At 44.7% G+C, this 27,012-nt stretch overlaps 1 protein-coding gene across 2 annotated transcripts in view; it reads left to right on the top strand.

Annotated features, from left to right (window-relative positions):
- The window catches only part of nlgn3a (neuroligin 3a), a 157,027-nt gene that overhangs the window by 13,231 nt on the left and 116,784 nt on the right, over nt 1-27,012 (top strand). Inside the window, exons 2-3 of one of the 2 annotated variants that reach the window (XM_053879501.1) lie at nt 22,318-22,980; nt 23,810-23,869. In XM_053879501.1, coding sequence (XP_053735476.1) covers nt 22,515-22,980; nt 23,810-23,869 — 526 coding nt within the window. In that variant the 5' untranslated portion in view covers nt 22,318-22,514. The remainder of the gene's footprint in view (nt 1-22,317; nt 22,981-23,809; nt 23,870-27,012) is intronic. The other variant, XM_053879502.1, reaches the window with a different exon arrangement.

The raw sequence follows: 27,012 nt of genomic DNA on the forward strand, positions 1-27,012 counted from the left end.
CTGCTAAAATGAGGTGTTGTGAGAAGGTTGCGACGGCTGTGAAGATTTAATCATCACTGTGTTGGACTGCATAATCATTTCGTCTCTCCCAAATGAAGGAGGAGGAAAAAAAGGTTTGTTTTCACCTCAATGACTGTGTTCTGTCAGTTTTAATTTGGGGATAAATTGTGCTGACGGCAGAGGCGCCGTAGATTTTGTGTTGTTGCCATCAATATCTGATGCTGTTGTTGCTGTGTTCTCGTGGGGGGGCAGGCCCACCGTGACCCTGAACTCGCCGTTCGGGCCGGGGGGGTTCACGGAGGTCTCTTTTTATTCGTGCACTTTCGCAGCGCAGCGGCCGACTGTGCTCGGTCAACACCACATTCCCTGGGATAAATAGTCAACTGGGGTAACTGGCTTTTCTATTAAGAATCAGGTGGCCCCATTTTACTCGTGATAGAGGTCGCTTCATTTCATTGGAAGCTTCACCCAAGTTTCGACTCCATATAGCTGGGTCCGATTGAGTCCTCCTAATAAAAAGCTCTTGTTTTAGCTGCACTCAGTTTGTCGACCCCCTGGTTCAGGGCACTACACTCCAGAGTGCAGCTATAGATTTCATTATCACTCACAGAAGTCTCCGGAAGACCTGCTGACCCTGGAGTGCTCCCCTGATACCAAAACACCACTCACCATATCCCCCGATTCCTTTTGTGCTCACTTTACTGCACATTCATTGGACATTGTTGTCCTAACTCTAGAAAGAAGGCTGCTCATTGGACTGAGTCTTTTTTTGTCGTGGATTTTACAGTAGAATGTGACTGAGTCTCTTTCAGGGAAACACACAGAGGTCTGTGGCATATTGACCTGAATTCTCCTAGGTTTGTCCCCGGTGTTCCTCTGGTTCCTCACCTGGTTTTTAGCCCAGCGACTCTCACAAGGTGCAGTCACTCTCTCCGGGAAGGGGAACAGCCGAGAGGTTCTCTGCTCCTTCTTGACCAGGAGGTGAAGCCTTCTCTGTGACCTGTAACTGATGAACTGGTGTGTGAAGGGGAGCTGAACAAGCCTGACCAGCTGAGCCATTAGCTGGACGACCTCAGTCTGATCCCTTCAATTGTCTGTTCATAATACTCCTCCATGTGTTGTGAGGGTGCAAACATGAGCTCTGAAGATGAAATACATAGAAATGATGAGCGCAAAACAGGGCGGATGGTACACTGTATTTCTTGGTTTACAAACAATGTTTTCATTTATGTATTCCTGAGCATGATTTCCACTAATCTGTTTTTCAGGTTCGAGAAGATGGCAATTATTTCATCTCATTTGATTTATGTTCAGTGAGCATTTGGTGAGGCTGCTTCATCGCTCACTCCAGGCAAGGTCTCATTTTGTAGTCCTCAACAGCCCCTGCTTTTTCAGTGTCCTCTGAAGCGGGCGGAGCAAAGTAAGTCACAAGGATAACAGTTTATTTGAAGTCTCTGGCCGAGCCCAGTGGTAACTATACAGCGTTTATATTTCATGAACCAATATGGTCACGGAGGAACTTGATGAACATATAAAACATTATGTGCACCATAAAGCCAAGCTCGAGAGTGTGATTGCTCAGTTGTGGGCGAACATAAAAAGGGTCTACTGTTGACTCTGCCACTTGTAAGTTTTGTTCTCCTTCACAGCCTTGTTTACTCCTACAAGGTCTGGAAATAGTGAGGCCGGCAATTGCACTGCTGATTTTGATCTCCTCATAAATAGTTTGCCAGATCTTTGAATGCATTTGCTTACTCGCACTCATTGTTTTACATTTCTCCTTGCAAATTCTTGTTTTATTGTGTGACTTTTGCACCTGTAGTTTTAGTGTGCAGCATGATGATTGTCGCTCAGCCTTAGACTATTTTTCTTCAGTGTGATTAAGAGAAGGAACTCAGAAAGCAATTGCAACAATAAGAGCTGTTTTGGAATTTAGTTTTTATGTTTCATCACGTCTGCGGTCTCTGTAAATGCCAGGCACATTCAAGTCAAAAGTTTTAGGGCTTTTTTTTTTCCTTAGAGACAGTTTGTTGTGTGGAGCTGTGCATATAAAACCAAGAATAAATGTCACTACCTCAGAGACCTCAATATTGTTTATTATCATTCCATCGTTTTGGCATTTGAGAGTGAAAGAACGGTGTGTGAAGCAAGGAACTTTGGAAAGACACCGGGGTCCTGGAGTAATTCTACAGCACTCATTCATTATGTCCAGGAAATAAGAGCATTTATTGCACACATTTTTGATTGTGGACATCTACAAATCTCATAAACTCAGCCCCCGAAAAAAATGGAATCAAATAAAAACTGAGTGTCTCATATGTGCATCTTAAGTGATGCAGTATGACTCGTTTTTATTCCAGGCTGAGCTTCCAGAAAAGTGTTTGTCTGTGGTAGGAGAAATAAAATAAAGAAAAATGCCACGTCTGTCAGTTTGAGTGGTAAAAAGAAAGAAAGAGAGATATTCCCCTCAAATCCAAGGTGAATCGAAAAGCCAGCCTTGGTTGTCAATTCCTATTAGCCTCTTTGGAACTATGTTGTCACACTGAGTTAATCATTACCGGCCTGGCAGGATCCATCCGGGCCTTAGGAACCGTATCTGGAGCTCCAGCAAAAGTTTCAGGGTAAAGAAATAATGGGAAATCTTCCGACAAAAGGAAAAAAACATTATCATGCAGATTCATATGTGATCACTGTTAGGTTTTTGTGTACAAAGGTGAATGCGTCGCCTGAGCCACCAGAACTTGGCAGCAGAAGAAGACCCTACTACCACAGAGACAGGGACGAGCAAAAGCATGACAATAATAACATCATAGAAATGCAATGAAACCGTTTTCTTTCCAAAACAAGTTGTGTACGAGTACTCACACTACCCATACCAAATACCATTTTGCATCATGTTAAGTTTTTTTTCCCCATATATATCATTATTTGAACAACATTCATCAGTATATTTTTCTCGTACATAGGTGACGGTACACTGCAGGACAAACACAAGTTTCACAAAATTGTCATAAACGGCGGTATCAGTTTCATGGGGTGGCCATTCTACGAGTGTGACTGCTCTAGCCTGGTATCGATACCCGACAGTGGTATCAGAGCATCCCTAAATACGTACATGAATATTTGGTTTCTACTCGTATAATTCCTTTGGTGAACTTACGCTGGCTGAAATTCACAACAAATAAAGGGAAACTTGTTGTCGAGAGTGGGGGATTCTCTCTGTCCCTAAGTGGCCGTGCAAACCACCTACCTGCTCTAGCTTTGTTTTACTGGAAGCTGCTCCCAACTGCGGTCTATTTTTACTTCCTGCCAGCTTGGCAAAGCTTCCTGCTAGTCTTTGCGGACAAAGAGATTCCTCCATCCAGCTCCAAGCCCATCTGCGACCAAGTTCCTTCCAAGAGATGCCTTTCGCTCTGACATCTTCCTTCACATGATACCATCATCATGCCATTAGTCTTTGTATCAAAAGGCTCATGGAAATTGAATTGATATTAATCTGTTAAAATGACCATGACAGGAAATGAGACTTGGGGATATTCACTGCCGCAGGTTTTAATTTTCAGATGCTAGATTCCTCATCATGAGACATTTTTACTGATGGATCCGTGAAAACACCAGCTCTTAAATCCAGTCAGTCGAAGACACTCCAACTAATATATGTGCTTTTCGCTGCAGCTATTATTTTGGTCGGGATCCAGATTCACCTGAAAATCTGGGTCATTACAGAAATAGCCTTGTGGCTCGCACTCCCGAGACGGTAACTCTGATGAATTGGTGGCTCCGGGTCACAATGACAGTGGTTAGAGCGAAAAGTGAAGACGAAAGGCAAAACATTCTCATGATCTCTGGGTTCGGCTGCCGCTGTGTTTTGACTTGCTTTACACGGATGGCTGTTTTTGTCTAAAAGGTACTTTGGGGTGCTTTCTATTTTTGTAAATTTAACAGTAAAATGATGTGAAAGATCCATATAGTGATGGCTTAGCATTTCTGAGAACACTTGCGTGTCCATTCTAAATATGTATCAATCGAGAACAGGAATAAATATCCTTCATTATTAAAAACACACTGCTCCTGATCCAAAAACATCTGTACCTCATATAAGAACAGATCTATTGAATGACTCAAAAAGGTACGCTCAGATGCTGGTAGAAGTTGCTTTGGCTGATGATCTAAAACTATAGAAATATATGTTATTTTGGGGAACAGGAGGCAGTTTGAGCTCCAAACGTGTGGTGCCAACAGTGGTGCAGCCCTTCCCCATGCTGTTTAAAAATAACTACTTTGTTGTGTCTGGAGAAACTAGATTCCAGGTTTCACAGTGGCACAGCTCCAACCATGTTCACGACACCACTCGTCAACGCAAATCTGAGGAGTGCCAAGTTTTAATACTATACTCTGTTGGCCACCAAACGTATCAACAAACCCATATTGGCTCACATATGAGCAATCGGGTTGATCATTTTTGACGCATTAGTTCATTACAAGGATTGGACCTTTCTCTCATGTTCAAGGGCCCCATTTTGCTTTTCCGAGCATTAAGACTCCTCTGTTGCGTGAGCCAGTTGAAATGTCACCTTAACATAGAATGCAATGTAAATGATTTTAAATCATTTATAATGAAATACATTTATTTTAGTGTCATGGTAATAATAAGGTGGCAGAATGGTTTGTTCACCAAGGGCTGTTGTTGCGTAGGATCGAGTTGGTTACAGAGGTGGTTCGCTTTCCTGGGAAATGTGGACGTCTGTCTCGTAGCGGCGAGGGCACGTGTGTTTTCCGTCCTATAGACATGAAGGCGCAGTGGATTGGAATGTGGAAACAGTGTGCCGTTCCGTGAGCAAGGGGCTTGTTCCTGACATTAAGTGATGTAACAATGCTTCTTTTTACCGTTAAAACCCAAGGTATTCATGTCCATCTCCATGATGCATTACTTGTTTCCACTTTGGTTTCGTACCTTTGATCACCTGAGATCATTATTTTGAAGCCATGGTGGTGCACCACCATTGTTTACATGGGGCGGAAACCCTGCACTCATGCTCTGCCATGATGCTTTACAATTGGTCTGGGATCTGAACGTTTACGCCAAGGTCAGAATTTCGAAAACCAACTTCCTTTGAAGCGGCTCTCACTGAACTGAACTGTTCTACAACATCAGTAAACCCAGAGTGAGGAAGAAACATATGGACTGAGGGCGGGAGAGAGCTTTCGTCAGGAGGGGCCGTGACGTCACATGGTTTTCAGTGTTTAAATGCAGAAATCTTACTAAGAAGAGGCATTTGATCTTTCAACCTAACCATATTCTCTTACAGCCCTGATGTGTAAGATGATATAATTAGAATTATAAGACAAAATGGGTGCTGGAACCAACAGTGCTGCGTTGCTGGTATCAACTACACTGGTGAATCTAATGTGTTGACTTATACATTTACATTATTATTAGTCGTATATTCATGTTACCCGACTGTGGTCGGATGCATTTGCCAGTGTGTGTGTGTGTGTGTGTGTGTGTTTCAACAACCAGTTCTGAGTTAAAAAAAAACATGATTTTCCCTGTTGAATTTGACTTCGTGGCAGGTCCTTCTCCTGATTCACTCTGCAGCGCCGCTGAATGACACTCCAACTTATTTTGGCCAGTGGAAATTCCTACTCGATCTAAGTACAGGTGTCGAATGATATAATGCTGCTGGATGGAAATGGTTATCTGAGAGTAGCAGGAATGAAGTGGGGATCAGAGAGGATAAGAGCGAGGAGTGAAGGAAGAGGTTAGATTGAAACAAAACAAGAGGAAAATGCTCGGGTCGGAGCAAGGTAAGCCTCGATAAGCCCTTTTGTCAAGCATGCTCTGGGCTGGAGGACGTCAGTCAAGCAGGGTTCTGCCTCCCGTTCGTGCTGTGGACGGCTATGGATTTCCATTTTCTACAGCGTTACCAAAACAACATGGCTGGATTGTGGCCTGGAGTTTTTCTGCTTTGCTTCTTTTGTGTGAAGATTTTGGCTGGAGCCAGAGCCCCCTCCGCCCCCCGCCATGTTGGAAATGACTAAATGATTCAATGCTTTCTGACACACAGGAATTTAGAAGCATTCTCATCTCACATTCTCTTTAATCACATCCTCTTTCAGTCTAAACCTGCAGCATACACATTTAAAATTCCACAGAGCCTCTTCTTCCAAGCAAACACCGACCACAGCCACTTCTTGCTGCAGCCTTCGGTTGCCTGGTACCGGAGCCTCCCGCTCTGACACAGGGCACACGCTGTGTGTGGAGCCGTTCACATGCTCGCCACTCTGTCCGATGTATTTGCCCAGCTCCATCGCAGCCATATTGGCCTTGACTCCTCATGCGAGGATTGTGCCTGTCATTCAAAAGACTTCAGAGTAACTGAACGTTCAATGGTGGTGGTTTGTCGGGGATGCAGCCGTTACTGTGTGTGCTAGCACGTAGCGCGGTGATTCCATCTGTCGCTTCTCAAAGGTTCCAGAACCCACTGGATGGATTTGAACAGACTCTCTCATAGTGATGGTTCATTCGTTAAAGATATGAAAATGGACAAGTTTGACTTTAAATGTACAGCACATCTTTGTATCAACAAGATTACACTAGCGTCCATTATTCAGTTTCACGGATCGTAGGGGTCTATAACAGATTTCTTTGTGTCACCTCCATAAAGTCACAGTGAAACTGTACATTTTTTAATTAATCTTTCTTTTTTTAGTGTTGGATACGTTTTGCCTTAGTTCTTTTAGTAAGTATTCACCACCATGCACTGTATATGTCTTAACATGGCTTAAAAAATGACCATTAAAATAAGAAACAAAAAAATGTATTTCATCTTTTTATTTGTATCAACGGTTCATTTTATTTATTTATTTTCTTTGGCTTACTGGCCCTCAATAACACGATGCGATGCGATGCGATTATTATTATATATTATTATTATATTATATTATTCCACTGAGACTTAGGCGGCACTGCTTGGCACCTGCTATTGTAGAAACTAATTGGATGTTGCTTTAATTATTTGCAGTGTTGCCCAAAGGAGAAATTAACAAAACACTGCCTCTAACTGAGTATTGAACACACGTTCCTTGAAATTGTTGTTTGTGTCGACTGAGTTTGCTTTGTCTCAAATAATTTGCTGGAAGAAGTCTAGTTTGACTGAACACACTCACACACACAGACTTTTGCTGCTTTTATGAGGACCTCTCCTGGCCATCACTCTTTCACCAGCTTCTCCCCCTAAACACATGGCTCACCTGAACCAGGATTCAGTGAGAGTCACCCAGTTATTTTGACGTCTTCATCCTCAAATTGAGGCTTAAACTTGTGGCGTCGGCCAAAAGGTCTGCGCAAAAGCAGAAGGTTCCCACAACTTCAGCTATACTTGGTAGAGGCACCCACAGACCCAGCGTGGAAAAGGAAAAACCGTATTTGTGCCATGTGGCGGAGGGGCTGAGAGTCAGTATCCAGAGCACACACACACTTTCTCCGACTCCGCAGGCTGTGTTCTAATGATACCCATGTGATTTGGAGCAGATCCGTGATCAGGGTGTCAAGTAAATCCCACACTGACCTAATAAGCCTAACAACCCTCACTTTTCTCCTGTGATTTCCAGCCTCATGACAGAAGATAGGCTGTGTTTGCTTCAGGATGCGCCGTCATGTATCGCCGTTGCTCCAAATGAATGACTCTGATTTGCAGGGGGCACTTTGGAGAATACTGAACTGCAGTGGAGTCTCTCTCTTGAATATGGAATAATTAAGCCCATTGTTGACGATTTTCCAAGATTATCTTCTTAATTGCTCCCAACATTATGGAATATGGCACAGGTTTTTGTTCTAATGGTGTATATGTGCGCAGTAAACACCCGTAATCTGTTTCTGCTCTCTGTCTCTTAAGACAAATGTTACAGACGGATCCTCAGTTTACCCCATAATCTGAGTGGGACTTACCCACTGTGGAACAAAGTCTTGTTTAGGATAAAAAGCAAAGCAAACAAAGGGCTTGGATGTAGTAGTGAATGTCTCATGGAGGATATTTATGTAATCTTGGGGCAACAGGGCCGACAAACTCAATTCAGAGCCGCATTTGCAGAGAGATGCCCAAGGACAGTAGCACATTTTCCAAATCCCTGGTAGACACAGAAAGTTAAGACAAGCCGTATTGCCGTAAAACAAAGAGCAACCCATTTATCTGAGCATCCCACACAACCCCTGGCACGGATTTGCAGCCCCCAGCATCCACAGCTACCAAATCTTCTGGCAGCCTCTGACGCAGATATTGATTGGAAGAGTAAAAGTCCCACCAAGGAATTCTGGGCTGAGCTGCTTCCCCTGCGCTCTGTGGCTTCCATGTTCAACCGCATGTTTTGGACTTGAAGTGAATAGGATTGATTTTTAGAAGGTGGCAGGTGAGTTTTGGAGGTGGCGTGTGACATCAGGTGTTTATGGAACGTTTGGCGGAGCCCGTCCTTTGACGAGCGCTTGTGCCCTGCGGAGATGGAGCACAGCCGCTATTCCATCAAGAGTAAAATGCTTTTTTGAAAACAAATAAAAGCAAGCCGTCTCTCATCATGAGATCCAGAGAACTTAATCCTCACTGAAGTGGCTTTCCCTTTTCACTAAAAACCATGTCTTTGTATCCATCACATATGGATTTCCTTTCCGGTGTTTGTCTGCATACCAAGTTGCTGACACTGACGTCGGGAGGCAGAGAGCAATCTCAACCATCTCCCTGCACTTTAGATTATCCCAAGGGCACAGACACCGCCTTTTGCTCAGAATTATTTATAGGACAAAAAGGAATTTGCCTCCTCCCCCCAATAAAATGAAAAAGGTAAAATATTAAAATGACCGTAATGTTAAGTGTGTGTAAATGCTGTAGACTCATTTTCCTGTATTTTTAAAGTTACAGATGAAAGGTTCACTTTTGCTTCCCTGATATATCACAGTTTGTTTGAGTAGCAATGTATTTAAGTGTAAAATAATATCGTAAACCTCATTTTGGTACCTGAAGAAGAGGCATTTCAAAGCTGGTATTGTAGCGAGGGCAGCAGGTGAGTGATGGGATGTACAGTTACACAGAGTGCAACGCAGTGGAAACAATGACAGAGTACGGTGGCCTGCGAGCACAGACATGGCTAATGATGAGCTGGAAGAATAGTGCGGGGATTGATGTTGACTTCCTCCCAGCCACTGCTCATTGAAACCACTTCACTTTAATGCAAAGCTATGACTAACTCTCGGTTCACAGAGGTCAGACAAACAAACAGAGCAGTCTGATTAAATCCGGATGATGATCAAGATGCGAGGACTCATGCGGCGCCAGGGGACGTCCAGCTTCATCCAACTGGAGCCTCTCTAGCAAGTGAAGGAGCGATGGTGTTTGGAAGACTGTTGTCAGATGGTTTGGAATGTTGGATATGGAAAGTTCTGAAGAGTTCAGCTTGGTGACACTGGTGACCTTGGCGAAGAAGGTTGGCTTTCAAGTGAGGGTCTGATATTCCCTCCACTGAACTGCATGTATAAATTTGTCCTCGTGTTTTGGAGCATTATCGTATTGTTTTTTTGGCATCGTGTCCCTGGAAGAGACGAGTCAATTTAGATTTAAAAGCTGCATCCAGAAAAGCATCCGCAATTGTATTTTAGAGTAATATTCTCATGGAAATGGAGCGGAGGTCATGCACAACTGAGTTTTTTTTTTCTGATGCAAATCCATTCATCTTTTCAGTCGGGGTCTGCGAGCGTTTTGTTCCAACCAATCAGGTACCAGCTGACATGAGCAGCACCCGATTACAGTCTTCAGACTCCTAATAGGTTGGACCAAAAACCTGCTCCACCTCGGGCCTTGGACTCGATTGGACACTCCTGTTTCAAGTGACCCGTCTGTCACATGTAGTGTCAGTTTACCGGCCACGCTTGGTCCAGAACACCTCATGTTCACATCCTTCCTGCAGCCCCTTGCTGAGCCAGATCTCCTCAGCTCCTTGTTCCTTCAAGCTTGGAGCGGTCAGCTGTGTCTCACTGCGGACTTTGTCTTTGAAAAGGAGGCTTCTCGGTTGCCACCCTGTAGGTGAGGTCTCACGGTTTGTAACCACAAATTGGTGTTGTTTTTTTCACTTCTTTCATTGTTCAAAACCAAATGCTCAAAACTACTTTCCTCCAGACGCATGTAATGTTTACTACACTTTGTACCACAGGGGCATGAAGTAAAACAAAAACAAACCTCTGAAGGCCGTGTTTTAGAGACGATGAAAATTGTAGTTCGAGCTCGACGTCACGCACAATTTTCCTCTATTTAATGGCGCTCAATGGTCCTCAGGTGAAAAACCGCCGCAGCCCTGTCATTCTAGAGCAGTCAGCATGAATCCTGCTCCCCCACTGCGGTGTGGGCTCAGTGTGGGAATGGCTTTTGAAAATGTTGGCGTTTAAGGCAGAGTTTAGTTGTCAGCGGCTATATGAATAAGTTATATGCCCTCAAGTTGCATTTGATGTATTGCGATCTGATATGAGCCAAAGTCAGTCACGCTAGACAACATGAAGGTATCAGAGGAGACGCCTTTCTGTGGCCCTCGGGTGCTTCATGAAACATGGCAGTGTGTGTGTGTGTGTTCATCATTTTTCAATAAATGCAGGTTTAAATGATGAGCACTTGGGGCCTCCTCAGGGGCCACGATAAGCTGTACTGTGTGAGACCTGTACGAAGGGACAAAGCTAGGCAAGTATTTGAACGCTCCTCACTTGGTCTTTGTGAAATATTTTAAAGGTACAGTAAGTTGGAGATTTTGAACCTGAGCATTCTTTTATTGTATTTCGTGAAATCTCCGTCACACCTTCATTGCAACAAATTATTTAAAAAAAAAAAAAATCTGACACGTCTGACCTCTACTATTCATTCATTTTTGCGTCATTCACTCCGAGCACTTTCTGACTGATAACACGCCCTGCGTCCAAAACTTTACCTGCTAATGTACCACCAGTGCCAGATGTATCATGTATTTTATAATCCAGGTCACAGATTTTTATTTAAGTGTACTGGCTGTCACAGTCCTACTGTCATTGGCCACAGATTGATCCATGGGTGCAGGAGGGAAAAGCATTATCTTTAGCTTGATCAAATAGTCCTTCAAAACGTGTCATCATGTCAACTTTTGCAAAGGGAAATGCCCTGTTGGCTTGATGTGTTTCTGACATCACTTGGCTCTGTTATCGCAGCAGCTACTAGTCGTGTCTACTGCCAGATGCATCAACCAAATTTGACCATTCATCGTGTCCAGAATGAAACTGTGATATTCGACATCATGATGGGGGATCGTCCGTGGTGCATGGTTTTTATGGCTGTGCTTTTCCATGTGTTTGTTGTGTTTCTAGTTGCACTAAATGTAACTCAGATGAAAACAAGGACTAGAAATGGTGACTGGTCGACCACGATCTTGATCACCTGCCCTATCGAGCCCTACAAGGGCTGTCGCTCGCTATCGTCGCACAAGACTCCTAAACTATTTAGTAGACAGTTACGCACCACGGAAAACTGCGCATGAATGATCAAACCTATCACCCTTTCATTATGATTCTTGGGCTACTTCCTGGTTTGATGATGACCCGGTACACATCAGCCAATCACAATGCGTTGACATATATTGTTGAAAAGTTTTTAAAAAATCAAATGGCGACTGCCAGACGTGACATCATCGGCAGGCGTACACCTTTCAGAAGCGACTGCCGACCTGAACCAGAGGCAGGCGATTCCCTCCTGCACGTATGTCAGCCAGGTCCTTACGTCCCATGGATTGAGTGGTTTGAAGAAAACATTGAATCCAAACTTCTTTTTTTTTCCAGAAAAATCACAATCCGATTTTGTTCTAATGTTGTGCAGCTTCAAATGAAAATTGGATTCCAGCCCAAAATGCAAATGAGCCAGTGTCTGAGTGGCCTCCGTGATTAGATGCTTCCTTGACTTCACAGTGTGTTTACGCTTTGGTTGTGTGTGTCTCCTGATAAAGAGGGAGTACAGCAGCAGCGGGCGTTGTTATCTGTACTGTATTTGGGGAGGACAGCCAAAGGCCAAATCGACTCGCAGTATTAGGAGTGACCTACTTCTAAACTTCAGTCATAAATGTTATCGTTTGATGAAGGAACCCAGATGGAAGTTTCAGCTGTTCCGAGTAAGATGTTAACAGCCTCCGCTCTTTGTCCAAGAGCACCACAATAAGAGTTACTGCGCCGCAGCTTTGACTTATCTGCATAAAAACATGAGCTGCTCTTGTGTGGCGCCGCCGTGAACGACCTTGGCTAACCAGACTGAGCGGAAGTGTCTGAGCAGATTTGGTGGCGTAGTGGCCGACTCTGGTCTCGCAGGGAAGCCTGGCTGTGTGTGTTTGAATAATGTTCTGCGGGAGACACTTTAAGTGCAACGTCTAGGACTCAGGCGTCAGCAGTAATATCAGGGCAATCTCTCCTCTGTGTGCAATGGCATGGGAGATATTACAGCATTAGAACGCATGAATTATAGCCGCGTTGTTAGCTCAATGTCAGAAGTATGAGCGTCTCTCGAGCCCGGCTGGCGTTGGTCTCAAGCTTTTGAAAATAAAGGAATCTGTGTTTTGACTATGCCTGTGCAGGCTCTTTAGGACCGGCAATAAATTGAAGCCAATTTCAGTGAACGGTGGTAAAAGTGAATTAGGATGCCACAGCTGTCAAACTGTTCTGAGCTTAAGGCAGCTCCTCTGTTTGCTCTGAACGCTGAGTAATGCACCGCTAAACAGCCAGGTAGGGAGGAGGACTCGGGATCCTGCCTTCCCTAAAGAGAGAGGGCGAAGAAAGAGAGAGAGAGACGGAGCGCTACAATAACAAAGGATGCATTACCTAATAGATTTGGCAGAAATACAAAGTTCAGGCTGCTCTGATAAAGCTGGGTTACAGTACTTTAATCAATCACGGGGAACACCAGCCAATTTAGGAAGAAGCCTGACATTCAAGATAGGCTTTCAGACAGGATTAGAAATAGTGAATGGAGAAAGATATATCTATAGGCCTGGGTGAGCCGAGCGGACTTGTCAGGGAAGAGTTTTCCATCTCCACGCGGGAGAAGCATGTGCGTGTCTCCTTCACTTAAGCTAGTCATTGACTCACGTCCATTTCCTTGTAAATGAATGTGAGCATAGTCATGAGAAACAAACCTCCGTGCTTGATTCTGGTACCAGACGCTGTCGCTTAAACTGCCCCTCGCTTGAGACGACGCCCAATATCAGTCCAAGCCAGGCTTTTAGCTAGGAGGGCGTCTGGGCGTGTGCAAAACATGTAAAAATGGACGCCCGATTCTTGAATCAGGCATCCATTTTTTCATGTTTTCCATATGCCCAGATGCCCTCCAAACTAAAAGCCTGGACCAAGGTATCAAGAGGAAGGAACACACAGACAATAGAAATAATCTGTGGGTGAAACCCACCCAGATGATTTGGATGACGCCTTTGCAGTTGGCATATGCCAGTGAATTTATTCCAAATGAATTCAAAAAATGTTTTTGTTCCAAAAAGGGGAATAACAGCAATCTGTAGTGTAATGAAGTATAATTATCCAGTTTTGAAGTACGGAAAGAGAACTACGCTCCCTATTACTGCCTGATGTGACATTACGTTTATGGAACATTAAGAAATATTTGAGTGAAAACGAGATGACAAATAAAATCTTTGAGAAGATGTGCAACGCACAAAACAGTACGTCGCTGTTATTTAAGGGGTTGAAGAATCTCAAAGCAAATTTCAACGTATATGTGGAAGAGGGAGGAAGACCGTGCTCAGGTCATCAGAAATGTCCTGGCTGGCAAAGAGATAATAAGGCCTCATTTTCAGATTTCCTGGGCGTGTCCTGTGATACTGAGATTCCCTTGTACACTGACAAACGTATTCATAAGAAACTTGCTTGAACTGATACCGCAGGAAAAGGGGAAAAATTGTCAGTGATATTTCGGAAATGAAGGAAAGAACAGCTCAAGTGAATGGAATGACATGGCTTCTCTTATGGCAAGAATGGATAAATGAAGTTTTTACTATGAGACCTGATTTTATTTTATACATTTGGTCATGAGTCTGCAGATTACAATATGATTTTTGAACCCTCCCCTTTTTTCTTTTTTATTTTAATGCATTTGATTCAGCACTTCAGTACTTTTCCTATAAAGCAAAAAAGGAGGCGGCATTCACAAATGTGTCTGTGAATAAATATGTAAACATGTGTTTATTAAATAAATGTACCCCTGAATCTATAGCACTTTCTATATTTCATTTTCTGTGTTGCTTTTTCAAATGTGAGGCAAGAGTAAGCCTGGCCTTTAGCTACAGCTCCACGCTGTGATCAATAAGAAAAAGCTGCAAGGAAGTGTGATGGTGCTGGATAAGGAGCTGGTTCAGCTGTGGTGACTGATGTCACCGCTCTAATCCCTCCATCTCCAGTCTAAATCCAGTTGGAAGTTGCTCCGAATCAGCCCTAATGTGCTGCTTAGGGATTTAATGTGGCATTCCATCGATACATATTTATGAGTTTACTGAGAACTATTGCAGTTGTTTGGGAGGCTTTGTGGTGACTTCCTCGCAGGATCCGTTTATAAGTGCTCATTTAAATATTACATTGAATTGTCCTTAATTTAATCACCAAATACCAAAGGGAATTTTAACGCCAGTTGTCGTTGTTAGCGGGAGAAGGGTGGTTCGCGTCAGGAGCAAATCTGCCATGTTCAAAAGAGGGTTTAGGAAGACGGGCTTTGATGTATGAAATTAAACGACGGGCTGGAGAAGACAGGCGGAAGGGAGAGAATCAATATTGTATCTGGATTTTTGGGAGGTTCATTGTAAAGATAGTGATGCTTCGACAAACGCAGGAGAGAGAGAGTCTGGAATCCTTTTAGTTTGGATATATAAGTCATGGATGAAGGGACACTGGCGTCTCGAATAATATTCACAATTTGAAGGTGGGTATTTCCAGCTTTGCTGGGCTGAATGTGATACTGCGCTAAACATCACCAAGTCTTTGTTGCAACATGTGGTACCACTGAACCCACCACTTTCAGAGTTCACTTTCAATTTCCCATGTAAAGGTGGTTTTCATGGCCTAATGTGATTCCATGAATATTAACAGACTATTAATTTCTGAAGCACCTCTCATTCACTGCTGTGGAAGGTGGCGTGCCACGGCTGGCGTTGCCCGGCTCCTGATGTTTATTCCGACCATGAAGGTCACACCCTCATTAGCGCCGCAGCATTTTTTTTTTGATGTTGTGATATACATAGTAATCAAGTGCTGCTCATGGGGTTGTTAAAGTTGACCTTTAGTTGAAAGCGTTTCACTGCTGGGTCGGTTCAAGACTTCATTACGCTCCCATGGAACCCAACTGGCAGCATGCGCTGCTGTGGACACACTCTGCTTGATCTGTTGTCACTAGGCTGCTGTCACCCGACGAATGCAGAGGGTCCCGATACCCAGGAGAAGGTACGGCTCAATTCAATGCTGCGGGGATGAGAGGAAGACAAATACTTATGAAGGCATCATTGACATCTTTATGAGCCTGGAAAACTGCAGATGGATAAAAACAAAACAAATAGTTTACAGCCCACACGGACGTCGGCCACCGGCCGGACCGTCATCACTAACCTTTCAGTACAGGTCACTGGTGAACAGGAGCTTCACTGACTCATTGGAAATCCTCATGCCGGCGTCTACCTAATGCAAAGTGTGAATGGCAGGCGTGCGCGCTGTAGTGTCCATGCCATGGAGAATTCCATGAGTATTAACAAATATAAATCATCATTACTTTTTTTTACTGAGTAGCCACGTATCAATAGGCAAACTTAAGGTATGTCAACGAATATTATATATAACATATTAGCTGCTGTAAACCTTGGATGCTGGCTGTGTGTGTGAGAGAGAGGTGCAGGGCTCACCTCCTGCAGGGTCGACAGCTGTTTTCAGAAGTAGCCTGTTTTGGTGAAACCACCAAAAAACGGAACATTCCAGTGTTTCTGACGTCATGTAAATGGACCTGGAGTCTAAGATGAGTATCCTGTGTCACAGATGTGAAATTATGTATTGAGATTTGTCTATAAATGACATGGTTCTGGTTCTGTGCTTTTTACATTTGTGTATGAACCGTACTAAACTTACTTTTACAGTACCACAAAGCCATTAGATTTTCTCTGTATTAGTAGTTAGGAAACTAGGTGACCAAATGTTTTGACTCTGCTTTGGCATAGGCATCCTTCCTTCCTTTCTTTCCCTTTTTTCTTATTTAAAAGTGAGGAGCGTGAGCCACGGTCAACATGGCTATTGCTTTAGTTTTTGGCGGCCATGTTTTTTACGAGTGATTTTTGTCCTTGATTCACTCGACTCATTCAAAATGTTTTTATTCAATACTGGCTTAGGATTGTGGTGTTGTTGGTCTGACTGTGATGCTGTTGATACGTAGCACAGGCAAAGCTATTTAGCACCGAGTCAATAGGAACCATAGGAGCAGGTCTGTCGGAGACAAACGGTTCTGATGAATGAACCCCAATCGTTAGAGGTTACTCCTGAATGTAATGACTAGACGAGGCTCCAGTCAGTGGGAACCCGCGGCTCCTCCCACTGTATCAGTGAATCCAGAGGAGTAGCTTGGAGAGAGGCGCTCCCCTCCTCCCTTGTCAGGTCTTTGATACCAGCCATGGAGTCAGATCGATACGCAGAGCTCCGCCTTCACTTGCCCGCGTCACTTCTGTACTCGCTCAAGTCAATAAAGACTTGGAGTGGGAAATAACCCCTTCATCTAAAACAGAAGCAGCTCGTACATTATCAGTTTAAAAGTGGGTTATCTTCAGGGGGGTTTGACTCTCAGCTTGGCAGATGGGCGACACCCAGCAGTTTAATAGCAGAGTGGAGTAATGCACTGCCGTTCCCAGGTTCGTGTTCATCATAAACTTTACACACGTCTTCATAGCAGCGCTGCTCAGGCCTGGGTTTTATTAGTGATGTGTCCCGCACGGCTCAGAATCCATCCTCCTTTGGACTGTAAGCCAGAAATTGATGTTAGCGCCGCCATGTTATGCGTGCTGTCCTCACAGTGATGGAAATGAGGCGGGCTGCAGGGAATATCTGCCAGATTCTGCGTGGTGTGTTCGAGTGGCTACTATTGAATTCAGTCAGTCATCTGTGCTCCAAACTCTTCCTGGATGTTCGACGGCCTGCCTTGGAAGCGCCATAACACCAGCTGACTTGTGAGCAGGGTGACTGATGGCCAAACTCGGGCGCCATGTTAACTCACTCTGTCATGCTGCGATGCTAACATTAGCCAATTAACATCACATGCAAATGAGGCTGCGTGAGCGTCATTCGTCTTGTACACTCACTTACAAATGGCCTGATGATAAAGTGATCATGGGAGCCATCTATCAGCTACGTTCAGCAACCATCTTTTGAGGGCAGTGGGTCATGATTATATTCCAGTTAGGGGTTTTGGTTGTTGGATGGCATCATCAGCTGTTAGTGTGTTGAACCGAATTTACAACTCACTGTTAAACTCACTGTTAAACACTGCAAACATATGGCTTCAGTTATTCAGGTTTTACTGTTATTCGATGAGATGACACATGAATTTTTATATTTAGCTTATGTACATATGGCATTCATCATTTACTTACTTATTTAGGCACATCCTGACGTGGGCTGTTTGCACAATGAATTCATTAAAAGGAAAAACAAAATGTGATTCGGAAGTTTATTTTGTGTTGTAAGTAACAAAGTGGAGTGCTGCCATCATGCAAACGTTTGGCGACGCTGCCTTTCTGGGGTTCAGCTGCTTTTATTTGTGGCAAGGGAAGCAACAATATTGGGGCAACAGGTTGGTAGCGTCAGAGATTTTGGAGCCACCGGGTTTTAAACATTTGAATGGATTGACACGGGGCTGTTGAAAACTGATTTTGAATCACCACTGACGTCATAACACGTTGGCAGAAAGATCCATCTCTAAGCTGCTCCACCTGAAATGTTATTCTCCTGTTACTGCAACTCTTGGTCTTCTTCCTCTCCGCTTCCCGGATACTTCCATTTGCAACAGTCTCCACTGGCCCTCCAATAGTAGTTGCTTCTATCTGCCCGTGACACCGCGGATTTGAATGATTGTCTGGGGCACCAAAAGCGGTCCAGCGCTGAGTCAATAGTAAGCACCGGAGCAATCTATCAGGGCAAAACAATACTGATGAATGAACCCTAATCACTTGAGGTTCACTCCCACTGAATAAATACTAGACAAGGACTTGTACTGCTCTTTGGTTGTCATGAAGGGACAGAGAGGAGGCGGTTCCCCGTTCCATTTACTCACAGGTCCCGGATCTTCCGACTCCGATGTTGATTACTGCAGAAATGAAAGTCAAGAATTTCAAGTAGATTTTGTTTTCCCACTTGGCAGTGGATGCGAGCTGAAGATAAGGTGATAAGATAGTCTTTGACTCTGCTCCCTCGTCTGCAGCACTTCAGATGCCTGTTGGCAGGGTGATAGAAACTCCACACAAAACACTCCATCAAGAGAATAAAGGCTTTTTTTTTCCCAGTGAGCGACATCTGTGTGGGCTTGGATAATGAGTGCGGCATGTGCAAAGCTTTAATGTGTTTACATACGGCTGGATTAAAGACACATCCAACGCTTGCCCCCGTGCTTCCTCTCGCAGTCCCTGTGGGCTCCTGGAGGGATTAGCACCTGTGCTTTAACTGGGGGAGTCCAGAGGATCAATACAGACCAAGACTCTTCCATCCCTTGAGGAAAAACATTGTTTTTCTTTCGATAGCATTCCTTGAGTTATTTGTCTTCTTGGCGACACTGTAAGTTTCAATGTAGCCACTGATGGTCTCGTGGAAATGAACTGATCAAATTGTTTCAAGCAGCTGACGGAATTTATTCCAGTGGCCACTGAATTTCATTGGTGAACTTGCATGAAGATCGTGGCTATTTCCCGTCGGTTTTGCTTCTTAATGTTTTCCAGGTAATGACACGCTGCTCCCACGCTCTCCTCCGGTAGCATCTCGGTGATGACTAGCCGTCAGGATGCTTTAATCGCCAAAGTGAAAAGGAGGCAGAATTTAAGTGGTGTATTTGCGATTGCTCGGTCAATGTATTCTCTCCCGATGTTTGGGTTTCCTCGCGGCACTCCCGCCGTCCAAAAGGAAAAAGATAGATTTCCAGTCTGAATAAAGGAAGAAGTGAGTATTTCCAAGTCCCAACAGCAAACGGTCTTTGGATTGACCTTGTCGACCTCCACATATCAACCACAATGTGCCACAGAAGATACATCAGTTTGTTAAAACAGAGTTTCAAACGCTCACAAAATATAGTTTCTATCTACTTTGTTCCGCCTATTCCCAGCACAACAGACTATTAAGACGAATGGCCACTCACACCTACTCACATTTAGATGGATTTATTCGGGTTCCCCGTGGTCCCCTCCTTAATATTAGCCGCCCATGCACTATAGGATGTGTCAAGGCTTTTCTTCCTTCACAACTTCAGCCACAAAGTGGCGGATAACTTGCGCTTTTCTCTGGGAGAGTCCAGATAAGTCGTATTTTGAACTCACAAAACCTCACGTGGAACCAAATTGCCAATTTTGCCATGACATCTAAATTCAGAAAAGTCCTGGGAAACAGAAGAGGATAAGAGCGGAAGCAGACTTCAACACTAAAAATCAGTTTTTCGCACATGACTTGTGAAGTGCTCTGCTGGGATTTGCTCCGGTCCCATGTGCGGTTAATAATGAATAGATGTCAAAATGTCGCTTTCTTGTAATCCCTTTTAATTCACTGTGGACGTGGAGTTCTTTACACGGAACACGACCACAGGCTTCGAACATCTTGTTTCACTCGGTTCAGGAGTGCAGTCCCAACTTACTGGCGGTCACTGAACTGGCCACCACAATGTAGTCTGCGCTCAGACCAACAGCCATGGTTTAGCTCCTGCGAGGAGCGTCCCACGTGAGGTGCTACCTTCTTCTTCCCACTCTGTTGAAGCTCCTGTCGCTGAAGAGCGTGTGCACGGTTCAGGAACATGCAACTGCTCTGTGTTGATTGTTGCCACGCCTTTAAGTCGTGATGAAATGGATTGGACCCGCTGAATTGAACAAGTCCTATTCATCATGGGTTGGAAAATGAGGGTGGAGGATTTTTAACGATGTGGACTTGGTGGAGTGCCGTCTTGCATTAAGGGCTAATAACCTCCCTTTGAGTCAGCAGAGCGACCCCCCCACTATCTCTCCCCACCCCCGAGTTGTATTTATTATGGGCAGCGAGGCCACAGTGATGAGTCGATCAATATTTCGAGGATGATGAGGGAGAATCTCTCTCTCGTCTGCTCCTCCCCTGGCACTGCTTCAGCAGGTAGAGATCAAAGCAGAGAGGACCTCTGAGGTGCTGCTGGTGGGGAGACTGATGAAGCCCTCCGTGTCCTCCAAACACACACACACACACACTCCATCACATTGTCCTGCGTCCTTGCAATGTCACGATTAAAGAAGTTCTACAGAAACTACGGATATTCTGACGTGTATTTTCTGCTTGTTTGTGTTGTTTGTTGCCCGCCACCAATGTCGGCTTCAGAGCGGCCTTCAGTCGGCCCAGAATCAATGACAGATCTTTTAGGTGGAAAACACTTATGGTGCTAACAGTTTAGAAATCTTGAGTTTAAGCTACTTGACTACAAGAGACTGGTGGAGGAGAGAGTTGTGGCTGAAAAATCTCCTGTTCTCAGTAGAAACACACAACACTGGTGTTGTGAGTCTGCAGGACGCCACTGTGCTGCTTAAATTGACAATTGTAATTGTCTAATTCTAATAGCCTACAATTATAATGAACTCAAATGTTGGTGCCTGGATAGATCCGCAGCAGAGTCGACCACATTGGAGGTCCAGTGGCTGCTCTGAGGAGTGGAGTCCGATGTGCTTGGGGTCTGGTTCAATGAGCACCGATGGAGCACCAGCTCCACTCACAGCGTTTTCTGGAATCACTCCGACCTGGCAGCAAAGGAGCTGAGCCAAAAGGCAAAGTGAATAGATGCTCTGACTTGCTCACAAGGCTCCTGGTAGTGACCAAAAGAAAGTGGTCAAAATGATTTTGGACTCTCTCTTGTAGAAGGTGAAGGTAGCAGGTGAGGTGCCTTGGGCCTGGAGAGCACATGCCTTGTGTTTCGGCATGTCCTCCTGGGAGGATGCCGAGGGCAGACACAGGGCGTGCTCCAGGGGTCATGTCCCACAATTGTCCGAGAAAGCCTCAGTATTCTGCCACACGGGCTTTCTGGGAAGGAGGAGGATGTTAACTTGGAGCCCCGCCCACATTGTGCCAGCTCAAGTAGATGGATGCTTGTGTTTTCTTGTTTTGTAGATGATGAAACCTCTCACCCAACAACTACTTTAAAACCTTTTTGTCACCTCTCGGCTTCAGGCAGCTCATATATGGATCGTTTTTCATATTAGACTCCTTTCCCTGCAAGTCCTTTGTACTCTTTCAGTTTGACATGAGTTGAAAGTATCCCAGATTTTCAGTCCTTCTCCTGTATCTGCATGTGTGAATACATGTGGCCGATCATTTGCTGATCCTGGAAATAGCAGCTCCTCCAGTATCATCAGGATTGCTTTTCCCTCAGTGTTTAGCAGCCCTCCAACGGCTACAGATCCATAATAAATCATTTAGGCCTCATTCTGCGATGCAATATCCTGCCTTAAATGCCAGCTTTTCTTTTGTTATTAGAGCAAAGGCAGCGGTCGAAGCGCACTGATGAGAGGGACCTTAAACCCCAGAAATAGAGAATGGATCAGGCCGTGCGGGAAGGTGCCGTCGACGCCACTGTGGGTTCTGCCTGTGACTGTAGATTAGCATATATATAGTGATGCAAGAGGGCGGACTTGGTCCCGCCGTGTCCCTCTGCTGAGCCTCCACTCATCTGGAAACTAGATTCCATGTGGGGAGGGATACAACCAAAGAGTGTATGGCTCCACCAGCTGATATGGTTTTTTCATTACGTTGTAAGCTCCCTGCGTGTAGGAGCGATGCATGACTATAAATATACTTAAGTATTAATGTAACCTTTTCACTTTGGAGATGACACAAGCGACGGAGGCTTTTTTTTTTTAAATTGCCTTTCTATATTACAGAAGATGTTTTCGAGCTGCGGACCATTATTTCAAGTGCGATAGTTTGAGTAGTAGATTTGGATTGATGGCGTTTGCTTGAGCCCTTTAGAAGCCCATACATCCGTTGGAAACGACAAGATTTCTTTGACTGACGTTATGTTTCCTGTCACCTTTCTCACGCAGCACCGGATAGAGGACCCGACTAACTCACGGAAGAGAGTGATTGAGGACCTCACCACGTGGCCGGGACTGTTTGCTCTCATCTGGAAGCTGCCAGCGCCGCGGTCACAGCTGATGACTGTCCCTCAAGTGGCTGGACTGCGGGGCTGAGCCCTGGCTTGTGTGTTGGTCACCTGCTCGTGTCTTTCCTCTCAAGGACCATGTGGCTTTCCCCGAGGAGAGGGCGGTTCCTCACGCCGAACGGGAGCAGCGCCACCAGTTGCACAGTTTTTAGCTTGTGGGTGTTGAATTTCTGCTGGTGCTTTGCGTCCTCCAGAGCTCAGAGCTACCATCCCACTGTGAACACACAATACGGCAAACTCCGGGGGGTGAGGGTGCCCTTGCCGAGCGAGATTCTGGGGCCTGTGGACCAATACCTGGGGGTTCCCTACGCCGCGTCCCCGGTGGGAGAGAAGCGCTTCATGCCCCCGGAGCCTCCTTCCTCCTGGTCAGGAATAAAGAACGCCACCCACTTTGCTCCGGTGTGCCCCCAAAATATTCACAATGCCGTGCCAGACATCATGATGCCGATTTGGTTCACCTACAACCTGGATATAGTCACGACCTACATACAGGATCAACACGAGGATTGTCTTTATCTCAACATTTATGTTCCCACAGAGGATGGTGAGTGAGTGCGGATGAAAAACAAACACTATCTACTCTTGGGTTTTGTGTGAACTTGTGTTTTTGCGCAGAGCATGACCCGTTGTCTGGCGCATGCCGTGTCTGTGTCCATCTTCTTGACCTCCCATCTTGACTTGATCTTTTCATCAACTCTCCTATTCCATGCCACTTTTATAGTTCCCTCTTTTGACCACTGAATGACTTATTAAAATGACTTTAAAAACAAGGAAAACCTCCGAAGTTAGATGAGATTGGAGGGGTGCAGCTTCACCGTCTTGACTCTTCGGGGGATATTTGTGATCATCTTATTGATCACCTGCCGGGTTGGTGAAATATAGTTCTGCTACATGAGAGGGCGGTGCCATTGACTGGATCTATGTAAGACCCTTCTCTTCTTTATTCAGCGTTTGCCCTTGCACAATTCAATATTGTTCAAGAGAAGTTCAAGTATTGCTGTTTCGATTAGCAGCTCATAAGTCAATGGTCAACAACACAGAAGAAAGAACCAAATCAATGGAGGCTGTGGCACGATCACCGTGCTTGGGCAATGCGAGGTGAGGACAAAGGGTCTTAAATAGATATGCATGTTAACAAGGGCTTCCTCAGTCCCAGGATGCAGCAAATGAATTCCACAATTTTGGAATATTTCTGCAGCAGATACCTCTTAAAACAGGTCCTCTTGTTGTCCTTGTTGTCGATGACGGGGTGGGGGGCGGAGTGCAGGGGGGGGGGGTCCGAGGTGGGGTCTGACTCAGAGTCTCGTTGCATGTCACATGCAATCTTTTTCAGAGCTCGCTGTTATTTTGTAGTTTTCCCATTCATTTTACAGTCAAAAGAATATCCAAGGAATGTGCCAGGAAACCCAACAAGAAAATGTGTAGAAAAGGAGGTATGTAAAAGAAACGCGTGAACGAGTGAACGAGAGGAGAGTGGTGCGTCTTCCCGGAGCCCTGGGTCTCGCCTCCTATCAATTCCCTCATCTCAGTGCTAATTGGCTGAGCGTGGGACCTGTGAATCCCATCGACCTGGTGTGCGTGAGAGACATGGTGTGTGGTGCAGATGAGTGTGAGTCCTGCACGGAAAGTTGGGGTCACAGATGAATGTATGAAAAAATCATTTCATTTGTGAAATGGATGTTTTTAAACATGTGTTAAGGTGCAGATTAAATCAGAAGCATGCAGACGTTGCAGACCCCCGTTACACCTGCCGAGCGTAACAGCTGACATCCGGCTTAAATAAGCAGTCAAGACATCACCCTCTGGTCTGTCCATCTTGGGACCACCTTGAAAATAAAATAGTGTCCATGTACCCGTCATTCTTTAGTTTTGGAAAAGTTGAGGATTGAATTTAAAGGAAGGCGTTTGTGGCCGATGACTCCAAACTGATGGAGTCTTACTTGCCTACAGTGGTCATTGAGAGTGAAAGTTATGGAATAAAAATGAGTAAAAACACCAAGCAGCAATTTAAAGTGAGAGCCTTGACAGTTCAAAACGCATCAACTGCAATTCTTTTCAGACCACTTTCACATTCCAAAATGACGATACAAATGTGTCTGGAAAGCTTCATGTGGTTACAAGACGTTTAACGCTGATGTGATGCAAACGTTTGGTGAGTGTAAAGTGGGTCTCTAGTGACGCCATGTTTCTGCCTCTGGACGGCACCTGACACCTGTTTATGAGCAGGATTTACACCGCATTGTCTTTCGTATCCAAATGCTAAAAGGTTCCGAACCTCGGTCCCTGATCATGACTGGACTACGTTGTTGAGCGGATATGTGAGTCGTCTCACCTGGTGCCTGTTTCCATGGAGGCAGAACTGGGTTCACTCTCTTCCAGACCTTGTGCTTCTGAATTAATCCCACTAGCAGAATAATCCCAATTTTATTATGAATACTTGATTTCCTCCTGGAATTCCTTAATTATCTGCGTGTCTGCTAATGAGAAAATGGACTACATCAATTACCAGAAGTGGAAATACTGTTTCCACAATGCTCATCATGGTTTGAATTTTCCTGTGATTCCACCGTCCTTTTGATTGTCGGCAAGAGCAGCAGAGTCATTCCTACTGTCTATTTTCAGAGAGGGTTAGCGCCATCCCTCACCCTCACCCAGAAGTGGAAACTTGAAATCCAATATAAAATGGCTAATGTTGCTGAGCAATAACAAGAAGAACAAGATGGCAGCAATAAATGGTCCTCTGTAAGCGATACAACATGTTGGTTGTCGTACAAAAGACACATCACCCTCATCGACACAAGTAGCATGTAGTATCGTAAGTTCGTAGGTTGTACGAAATACTGCAAATTTCCCGTGTGGTTTGAGTTCAAAAGAAGCTTTGGGTGGTTTTAATGTACAAGCAGTATAGAGTAGTGTGAAGTAATGTGGGATGGAAGATGCTGTACAGAGGGCAACAATACAGGTCTCTGATGTTAAGAGATCAAGCAGTCCGAAAAACAAAAACAGTCCAGAGTGCAAGGCTTAACACAAGTCTGCAGTGGTACACACGATTTTGGGTTTAAAGTTCGGGACAGCAACATCAACAGGTGTCTTTTTTTAAATAACATTCTCCACTACAAATTGTTCCGCAGTAAACACAAACTGTTTTTATCGAACCATATGAACCCAGAATGTTTGATTGATTTTGAAACCGGATACCAGTGATGAAGAGGACATAAACGCTGCGTCCAGACGGCCCTGTACCGAAGTGACTCACCCCCCCACCCACTATTTATTTATTTATTGAAGTTTGTTGCGTTCACAGCTCACGGTGTGTTCTTTATGAACATTTTAATTTCACACCAAGTCTTCTGTCTTCCGAATGGTGCTGAATATGAGCTTCCCCTCAGATAACCGACCTGTTTCTGCGCCCCCCACTTTACCTTTGAAGTCATGTCCGCAGGTCAGTTGAAATTACTAAACGCAATTACGGCTGGTCACCCAGAAGACTGTAAATATCAACTTGGATTTTTCGCCATAAAGGCACGAGCTTCCTCAGCGAGCTGTTTGAATGGGCTTGTAAAGCGCGAGGAAAACAACTTAATTACATAATTCTATTGAGTTCAGATATGGCGCCAACTTGGCTCTGCTCAGGTAACCTGTCCCTCAGCAATCACTTTCATCATTTATCCATTTGCAATAAGCGCAGTGGAACCTGTTGTACAATTTGTTTTGATTTTGGCCACTCAACTCTCCCTCACAGGCAGCAGGCCGCCATGTGTCGGCCTATCGGCTGCCAGTTCCGACACCAGTTGCCAAACCTGTAGATTAACTACCTCAGCGGTGCATCAGACAATTTTCTTTTCAGCAGATGACCTGCAGATGCCACTGGGCTCGGAAATTTCTGTGAATTATCCGCAGTCCGGGTTGGACTACGGGCAGGCCAGCGAGCAACAAGCCATGCTAATCCCGTTGGTTGGCTGACTGGAACATGCCCCTGGTCATGGGGAGCCACAGTGGTGAGCGCATTTTACCAGTGCGCAGAAAGATCAAAAACATTCCAGGAAAATGATTTAAGCCGCCAGAAAGGATGAGAAGATGATGGTGTTCCGAGCGTCTTTTTGGGGCACATGGTTAGATGATGTTATATTCACCAATCTCTTCCCTTTAAAAGATCACTTTTGATCAATCTTTGAACTCGCTACACAAGACTTTGCAAAGTGTTCGCCATTATTGGCACTTGATCAAAAACTGTTCATCCTGAAGCTCCCTGCAGCCGCGCGTTATGGAAAGAGCTGCATGGGAAGAAAAGGAAAGACATGAAAAAGAAATGAAAAGACCAGAACTCTGTGACAGAGTAGCATCAAAAGTGATAATAAGGGACAACTTTTGAAGTAAAACAGTCCATTTAATTGGGAAATTATCCTTGGCTGGGTTTGCTGTGTCGCATTTGTGCGGTCTCCAAATCCATGAGGGATGTGACATTTAAAAAAGAAACGCATTCTCACCCATCACGAAATGGACGTTTTACACCCCATGTTGATGCATGAGGCTTTAAATATTTCCTCAAAAACCATGTAACCATGGGCTCCTCAGG

The sequence above is a fragment of the Synchiropus splendidus genome, chromosome 11 (genome assembly GCF_027744825.2).
Source record: "Synchiropus splendidus isolate RoL2022-P1 chromosome 11, RoL_Sspl_1.0, whole genome shotgun sequence".
NCBI lineage: Eukaryota > Metazoa > Chordata > Actinopteri > Syngnathiformes > Callionymidae > Synchiropus > Synchiropus splendidus.